This window comes from Gastrolobium bilobum, unplaced genomic scaffold, assembly GCF_033153095.1.
Source record: "Gastrolobium bilobum isolate Gb01-03AN ecotype WA unplaced genomic scaffold, APGP_CSIRO_Gbil_v1 utg56315, whole genome shotgun sequence".
Lineage (NCBI taxonomy): Eukaryota > Viridiplantae > Streptophyta > Magnoliopsida > Fabales > Fabaceae > Gastrolobium > Gastrolobium bilobum.
The window spans coordinates 33,323-42,718 of NW_026898326.1; the positions used below are offsets into that span (position 1 = coordinate 33,323).

Here is a 9,396-nt window from a genome sequence, read left to right on the forward strand (position 1 = left end):
CAAATATAGATGGCAGTGGCACTTTAGCCAGAAAAAAATCATTATCTTACTTTTCCTAATGACTAATAGACCTTTTGTTAGAAAGTAATACTCAAAATCAGACCTCAAGCTTTTGGGATTGTTTATTTCTAGCATGAGATTATAACTTGTGTCGGCAAATGATTTAGAATTCAATCTTTATTTAATACGACTGCAATTTATAAAAGTGAATTTTTTTTTTATATATACAACCTTAATTCTCTCTTTGAGGCATGTAGACTCCCTCAGGTATATCCCCACAAGCTTCAATTCTTTGAGTCGGTTGTGAGACTAATTCTAAATCTGGGACGAGTCGAGGTTAAGGTCTTATGCCCTTTCCCAAAATAACATTGGTGAAAATCGAACTGAGATCCTTTCTTATCCGAAACAGTGACCATTTTGTTACGCTTGGACAAAAAAATTATCAAACTGTCACGCCAACAGTAAATTTTGCCAAAATGTCGCGCGGCATAATTCGCTACACAGTGTAGCGAATTATGCCGTAGCGAATTTCTCAAAATTTGACATGTCGCATTTTTGGTTCTGACGTGGCATATTTCGCTACACTGTGTAGCGAATTATGCCGCGCGGCATTTTGGCAAAATTTACTGTTGGCGTGGCAGTCTGGTAATTTTTTGTCCAAGCGTGGCACTTTGGTCACTGTCCCTTCTTATCCCCTTAGTTTCATTGCACCAATTGAGCTACCATCAATTGGTCGAAATGAATATTATCCCTGTTATACCAATCATTGGGTCCTATATAATTTCATGCCTCATTTACTTTTTTATTTTTTTTGGTTTCACAAAGATTTCTCCACTCATTTGAACGAGACTAATCACCTTCGTGACATAAAGTGTGAAAGTTTATTAATGGCCCCAAAATGCTTCGCCTAAAAATCGTACAAACTTTCGGTCATAACAGTTCACTCCGCTTACCTACTATGTCACCCCTTGGGATTTTATGCCTCGTTTATTAAATAAGATAAAGTAATAATCCTAATTTTATACACGCATTGATTATCTTAGTATTGAGAATATCTTTGGTACATCAGATATACCGAACTTCATACATTTTTTTTTTCAAATTTGAAAAAATTTGTAATGTGATGGGAAATAAAAATTTTAAAAGTGATAAAAAAATTTCAAATTTAAAAAAAAAAAATCAAGTTCAATATATCTGATGTACCAAAAATATTTTCCTTATTGCACAACAGTCTCAATCTCGGTGTGCTCACCATTACCGGGACTTACCATACACTCCATTCCCACACCACTATATAAAACACCTAACACACACGTACAAAGGATTAAATTCATGAGACCTCAAGCAATCACTCCAAGCCCCCATTTTCCTCTCATTCTTCCTCACGAGGCTCGCTCCCCTTTTACACTGAATATGATCTCTTACAAAAGCATTGATACTTCATTATCAGAATCCTTCAATTGATAAGCGAAGGAACTGTCAACCTCATCACTAATTGCACATTCAAGCTCATACTTTTCCAAAGGACCTAAAAACAATGATATTATTAATAACAGCCATAAAAGCATAAATTATTAGAAAATAATAATATATTTTAATATCTTGCTAATTGTTGATAAACTATTTACTGATAAATACCTTGATATTGATACATAAAATATTGTAGTTGTGTCTATAATAATATGTGCATCAAATCATGATTCATTTATTTTGAACAGAGTCTTTAATCTTATAGAAGTTATTTGAGTCTTATCAGTCTCTTGCTATCAATCTCTCACGAAAATAATGAATCATTTAGGCTTGTTTATTTATACTTATGCCCTCAAGTCATAGTCAATGTTGTTAAAATCGAGATTTTAAGTAAAATCGGAAGGAAACTAAAAAATCGTAAAACGTAAAATCGTAATGTAAAAAAATCGTAAAAAACCATAAAAACGTAAAAGCGTTTAGAATATTGGTAAAATTGTTTTGATGAAAAAATCGTAAAAACGTAAAATCGTAGTGATAAATCGAAATTTTAACAACTATGGTCATAGCCAACAATATATTATACTCCCTATATTTTAGGCAGATAAAATTATACGGTCAAAATGCGACTCTTAAACAAGTATGAGTGAGTCCTTTCATGTTAAAATTTTACATGACATGATCATGTGAAAATTTTGTGTTTATCTCTCTCTTTACATACATTAACCCAAGAGTACATTGTACTTCCTATATTTTAGGTGGATAGAATTTAACGGACAAAATGTAACCATTAAACAAATATGAGATTGGATCCCTCGTGTCAAAATTTCACATGACCATATGAAAATTTTGTGTCTATCTTTTTTTTTTATTAATTAGAATTCACCAATTTAATGCATGTAAAGAGAGAGATAGAAAAAAAAATTTACATGACCAGATGATATAAAATTTTAACTTCCATCTTCGTGTAACTTATATAAGATTTAATTGTTATTTTGAAAAGACATGACCATTCGGACAGGCTACAATCTATTGCTCTTGCTCTTGTTAAGAAGGTTACGCGCATTTAGAGTTTAGACCATCAAGGCTTACTATATTCCATTCTAAACAAGTAAGGAAATAAAAGTTGGCATGGTATTAATTATTACTTTATTAGGGTAAAATGTATGTCATTTTAAAGATGTAAAGTTGTGTCATTTTAAGAGAGAGAAATAAATAAATAAATAAAGAGAGAGTGACAAAAAAATAAAAGTGTGGGTCCCACTTCTTTGTAAGAATGAAAGGATATAAGTTTTGTCATTTAAAAGGATAAACATTTTTTTCTAATTATTAAATGAGAATTACATATGTAAGTGTAACTTTGATGCTATTAAATGTTCGTATTTTTATTTTATCTTTTATTTTTTTGTTACAATTGCTCGTATATTTTTAGTTTATGCATGTTCAGCACTTAAAAAAATATAGGAATTGCTACGATACTCTATCTGCAGCGAGTTGTTAAGGACTCATTTGTTTATGCTTTTTTAAGTAAAAAAAATGTAATTTTGTGATTTAAAAATATTTTTGAAAATTTTATAATAATTAGATGAGCTTTCAAAATAAAGTAATAACATCGAAAAAAAGGTTGCTTCTTTTTTTAGAAGTTAGAAATAATAACGTCTGATAAAAAAAAAGTTTATGTCATAAAAATGAGAAAATATATCATTTTATTAATCTTTTTTCACTTTCAAATGTTTTCAAGGACAAACTGAAAGTTAAGATTTAACAGAGATGTAGGTAATGAAATAAAAAATAAACACTTGATTCAAAAACAAACAATTGCATCTATACAATATGTGTCCCTATTTTCTCATTTCACGTAAGAAAATTTTTCAACAAAATCTGACTAACAAAACTTTAAAATTATTTTTCTCTCTCCGTCACGTCAACTAAAATTGTTTGAAGACAGAAAAAAATGAAGTAGCTTTTTTTTTTTTGGTAACCAAAAATGAAGTAGCTTTATTAGTATAACAAGTCTTACTAATCAAATTTTATTAAAAATCGATTGCTGAGAAAAATTTTCTTACATGAAAGGAGAAATACATTTGCCATACAATATATAGATATCTTATTACTTTTTTTAATTTTTTGTTTTTAATCTAAATATTCGTTATATTATAAAATTATGGGAGCTGCGAAAAAATAAACATAAAAAGTCTTTACTTTAGTGGCTTTATAAGGTGATACCTATGTTGCAGCGACATTGACATAAGATGTGGGACAGCAATACATGACGTGATATTATGAGATATTAATTTTAAAAAATGTTAGATTTTAACATATTAAGACTAGTTTTTATATTAAATAATATTTTTAGTTTATGTAATGTATATTATATTTAATATTCAATAATTTAAAAATAAAATAAAATTACTCATCAATTTTGCAAAGAAATATAAAATACAAATATTTACTATTATATTTTTAAATTGAAAATCTCTTATATACTTCAATGAAATTTATTTGGAATTTATTTTTAATTTTTATTATATTAATTTGGTAAAACATCGCTTTTCATAATATATAATAAAATTTTAAATATGGAAGTATGTCAGAATATCAAACACGATACTTCGCAATTTTTGAAATATCGGCTCTAACATAAAGTGACACTATAACTAAAGGGATAACATTTAATAGTTGGTAATAAAAGAAACGTCTTAGTTGGAAATCATAAAGCCGTTTTATTACACACTTAAACTAGATCTCAGAAAATAAAAATACAAAATACAAGAGAGTTTTGCATAGATGGAAAGAGAGTGAAAAACTAAAATTAAGCTTAAATAGAGCTGGCAGTGGGGAGTTCAACCAATAATAATACTTGTACGCAAATACTATATCATTAATATATAATATATCAAATTATCATTAATATATAATATATCAAATTACCATTAACAATTGTTTTAAAGTAAATTTTTATTAATTTAAATTTTGATATTTGTATTTTTTTGTTTTTATAATTTTATTTATTTAATTTTTATCATTAAATATTAATTATATCCATTCTTTAGTATTTACTAACACTGCAAGTTTTTATAGTTTTTCTTATCACTGATAAACTATTTTTTTTTATGAAGTATTATTTTTAATAATTTAATTTAAGATTTAATATTTATTCTTTTATAGTACATCAGAGGGCCGAAGCCCAGAAAAAAAAGAAAAAGGAAATGTTTATATTTTTTAAATAAGAGAAAGAATCACAAAAGACGAAAATAGATTATTTTTTAATTTTAATTTTAACTAAAATGAGTGTCTTTATAAATAAAAATATTTTTTCCTTTAATTCATTGAAGTATTAATGATCAAAATCTAAGCCTTGATAATTTTATTTTATTTTGGTAATAAGCCTTAATAATTTATTACAGTGTCTGGTGTGGTGATTTTCTTTATATCTGCTATCGTAACGTCTGTCTTTCTTTCTTTTTTTTATCTCATTGTGTCTCTGAAACTCCAATCAGAGGAAGGAAGAAGAAGATGGGTAGCACCGCCATCTCCGTCCGTGCAACCACCGTCGCTTTGTTCGCTCTCCTCTTCATATCCTCCGTCCACTCCTTCTACCTTCCCGGCGTTGCTCCTCGCGATTTCCAAATCGTATGTTTTCCATTTCTCGTCTTTCTTCTCTCTCTCTCTCTCTCTCTCTCTCTCTCTATATATATATATATATCTTGATTAGTGCTTTCCTCTACGTTTGTTCTTCGAATTTCTACGCGATATGCTTCTTCGGCTTCTCGATTACCTTCAATCCTGCATAAAACTACTCGGATCTAGGGTTTTAGCTCTGATTTGTGTCGAATCTTTTGTTTTTGTATATATATATATTTTTTGGTAACCGATTTTGTGTTCCTGGAAGAACTGAACTCTTTTTCTGGTTATTGTGGATGATTTAGCTGTTATGAGGTGTTATGAATTTAGAATGTTGTGTAATGTAATCGTTAGTTCTGCAGAAGGATATTTATGTTTCCATTTCCAAAGATGGAATCTCAGGAGATCTTCATTCTCAGTTTCGAGCTCTTTCATCACTGTCTGAGTCCCACTCTTAACTGTTTCAAGGCTCTTCATCACATTTGACGAGCGATGAAACTTGATTATATTTTGATAGGTGCACGTGAAACTGTGTGTTAGGTTGTGACTTGTGTAATCTAGCTCTTTGTCTTTTTATTTCAAGAAGAAGAAAAAAACTTGTTGTGTGGCATTTGCGATGTTGTAATTGTTGATTTGGGGAATTTGGTAGAGACTGAGAACATTTTATTTCAGTTTGTTGATTTTTTTTTGGTTTCTAGTTTTATCACGAGTGCTTGAAGATATTGATTTATTGTTTAATCTGTGGGACCAGGGTGACCCTCTAGCTGTCAAAGTTAACAAATTATCATCTACAAAGACTCAACTTCCATATGACTACTACTACTTGAAGTATTGCAAACCCGTTGAGATTTTGAACAGTGCTGAAAATTTGGGAGAGGTTCTTCGAGGTGATCGCATTGAGAATTCAATATATACGGTGGGCATCTGTTATCTTAATTCTTATCCTTGACACTTAGTTGAATTCATGGAGATGATATTCAGTGACCATTGTTTCTTGTTTTGTTATGTCAACCTAAAGAACTTTGTGACTTTTGTTTTTTGCTCAGTTTCATATGAGGAAGGAACAGTCTTGTACTGTTGCTTGTCATGCAACTTTGGATGCTGATTCTGCAAAGAATTTTAAAGAAAAAATTGATGATGAATATCGAGTGAACATGTAAGTGATAAATATATTGAAACCAGTGCTTAGTTATATAGTATCAGTTCATTTAATTACTTTTCTAAGATTTGTTGGCAAGTTGACTGCTTATGTATAGGTTCTTGCTTTGTATTCCCTTGATTAAGAAGCTTTGAATTGAACATACAGGATTTTGGATAACCTTCCAGTTGCTGTTCTTAGACAAAGGAGGGATGGAAGTCAATCAACAACATATGAACATGGTTTTCGTGTTGGATTCAAAGGAAAATATCAAGGGGTATAACTCAGCATGAATTTCTGTTGTAGAATTTCAAGTATCATTTTTGCCCCCCTATTCTTACAAATTTACAAATTTCCCACAGAGCAAGGAGGAGAAATATTTTATCAATAACCACTTGAGTTTTAGAGTCATGTTTCACAAGGATCCTGAAACTGGTTCTGCTCGTATTGTTGGATTTGAGGTCACGCCAAACAGGTTTTGTTCTTTTCTCCTCTGCCTCTCTCTCTTTCTGTTTATGGGGTGTTACATTCTTATGTCGGCATAGCATGGTTGAACTTTGTTGGGTTTTATATTTTATATGTGGAATGGGGTGCTCTTGGAAAGAAAGCAAAATGAAACAGATTAGGTGGATGATTCTCTAATAGATCTTACCTTCTTTGTGATGTTGCTTTTGTTTGAAGATAAACAATATGTTGTCATAGATATCTTAATAATGGGCTCTTAGATATACTCTGTTCTCACCCAATGATGGCAGCTTAGTTGGTGCAAGGGAGCTGAGTGAGCGGGGAATGACTTTGGTTTGATCCCCACCAATGCCATCTTGGGAAGGGGCATAAAATCTTAATCCTTGACATGCCCCGCACTCAGGATTAGTCTCATAGCCGGCTCAAAAAGCCGAAGCTTGTGGGGATACCTGAGGGAGCCTACTCACCTCAAAGAGGTAATTAGGGTTGGTATTCAAAAAAGAAGAAGAAGATATACTCTGTCCTCTTTCCTAGTAAGTGTCATGCCTATGCCTTTGTGCTTGCTCACATGTGTTGAATTTATTTCTCTAAAATAAAGAACTTGTGTGTTTGATTGCTTTCTTGTTAGATTTCGAATGACTGCTTAATGTGTGTTCTGTCTTTCTCATGTGAATTCTATAACTGTAAACAGTATCCATCATGAATACAAGGAGTGGAATGACAAGAATCCACAAGTAACAACATGTAATAAAGATACCAAGAATTTGATGCAAGGTAGTACTGTGCCACAAGAAGTTGATACAAACAAGGATATTGTATTCACATATGATGTAACCTTTAAGGTATTGCTGAGGAAAATCTTGGCTGCTTGTCAACTTTCACCTCGTCCATTATATGATACTGTAAGCTAAATTTGCTGGTATTTTTCAGGAAAGTGAGATCAAATGGGCATCACGGTGGGACACATACCTTCTAATGAATGATGATCAGATCCACTGGTTCTCCATCATTAACTCTCTGATGATTGTTCTTTTCCTTTCTGGAATGGTGGCAATGATCATGATGAGAACTCTTTACAGAGACATTGCCAATTATAACCAGCTAGAAACCCAAGATGAGGCCCAAGAAGAAACAGGGTGGAAACTTGTTCATGGAGATGTTTTCAGGCCACCAGTCAATTCAAATTTGCTTTGTGTTTATGTTGGTACTGGTGTTCAGCTCTTTGCAATGACACTTGTGACAATGATATTTGCTTTGCTAGGGTTCTTGTCTCCTTCTAATCGGGGAGGTCTCATGACTGCAATGGTTCTATTGTGGGTTTTTATGGGTTTATTTGCTGGCTACTCCTCGGCACGTTTGTACAAGATGTTCAAGGGCACAGAGTGGAAGAGGAATACCTTAAAAACTGCATTTATGTTTCCAGGCATTCTTTTTGCTATCTTCTTTGTGCTGAATGCTTTAATCTGGGAGGAGCAGTCCTCTGGGGCAGTCCCTTTTGGAACAATGTTTGCTCTAGTCTGCTTATGGTTTGGTATATCAGTACCCCTGGTCTTTGTGGGCAGTTACTTGGGTTTCAAAAAACCAGCGATTGAAGACCCTGTCAAGACTAATAAAATTCCTAGGCAGGTACCTGAGCAGGCATGGTATATGAAACCTGTCTTCTCTATTCTTATTGGAGGCATTCTTCCTTTTGGTGCAGTGTTTATCGAGCTCTTCTTTATCCTGACATCAATATGGCTGAACCAGTTCTACTACATCTTTGGCTTCCTTTTCATAGTGTTCGTTATCCTATTAATCACCTGTGCAGAGATTACGGTTGTGCTTTGCTACTTCCAATTGTGCAGTGAAGACTACAATTGGTGGTGGAGATCTTACCTTACTGCTGGGTCCTCAGCTCTGTACCTTTTTCTCTACTCAATTTTCTACTTTTTTACCAAGTTGGAGATTACAAAGCTGGTCTCGGGCATCCTTTACTTTGGATATATGGTAATTGTTTCATATGCCTTCTTTGTGTTGACGGGAACTATTGGCTTCTATGCTTGCTTCTGGTTTGTACGCAAGATCTACTCATCTGTGAAGATTGACTGATTACGAGCACATATAGTGGATGATTCCAACATGAACACACAACCTGAGAGGCTGTAGGAATGTGAGGACTGGAAGCAACTACTGCCGGGAGGTTTCCTTCCCCCCCGCCCCTGAAAACCCTTTTTGTTTATTGTTAGAATAGCAGTTGGACTGTTAATTTGTTACACTGTTTGCCAATATTATTTAGTAGTTTCTGAAGTGATGATGAGATGTCTGCATATTTCTACACGTCACAACGTAGTGATAAGATATTCAATCAGCAATTAGTCGTCTGGTAATGCATGGCAATAGGAACAGTTTTTAGTTTACTCAGAACTCGTCAAAATCGGGTCACTTGTATGGACTCTGTAGGAAAAGATCCCAGAGGCCAGTTATAGATGTAGGGTTCAACTGTCAGGATATTTGATTTGACCGCGATGAGTTTTTCCGGTAGGGAGAAAAACTAACGAGGCCAGTAAAGCTCGTTCACTGCTTTCCGGATTTAAAACGAATTTATGAACAATACAGGGAGTGACGGGATATGTACTAATGAATTTGGTTTAGGATTTGATCATCCCATGCTTTCCTTCTCTTCTCATTGGAGGTATGACACAAGCAATTATAGTGGAATTTAT

At 32.8% G+C, this 9,396-nt stretch overlaps 1 protein-coding gene across 1 annotated transcript; it reads left to right on the top strand.

The window, feature by feature from the left end:
* The first annotated feature begins 4,933 nt into the window (after positions 1-4,933).
* On the top strand, positions 4,934-9,166 carry LOC133314944 (transmembrane 9 superfamily member 7). Its single transcript, XM_061516495.1, has 7 exons — positions 4,934-5,100; positions 5,843-6,007; positions 6,138-6,247; positions 6,398-6,506; positions 6,592-6,704; positions 7,386-7,536; positions 7,625-9,166. The coding sequence occupies exons 1-7, from the start codon at positions 4,984-4,986 to the stop codon at positions 8,780-8,782; spliced, it is 1,923 nt and encodes a 640-aa protein (XP_061372479.1). The 5' UTR covers positions 4,934-4,983; the 3' UTR covers positions 8,783-9,166.
* Positions 9,167-9,396: the final 230 nt, after the last annotated feature.

Bases quoted from the DNA above. Each gene is read 5' to 3' on its own strand.
- LOC133314944 (XM_061516495.1), top strand. From the start codon at position 4,984: ATGGGTAGCACCGCCATCTCCGTCCGTGCAACCACCGTCGCTTTGTTC. The intron at 5,101-5,842 runs GTATGTTTTCCA...CTGTGGGACCAG, and splicing joins CTCCTCGCGATTTCCAAATC to GGTGACCCTCTAGCTGTCAA. The intron at 6,507-6,591 runs GTATAACTCAGC...AATTTCCCACAG, and splicing joins TCAAAGGAAAATATCAAGGG to AGCAAGGAGGAGAAATATTT.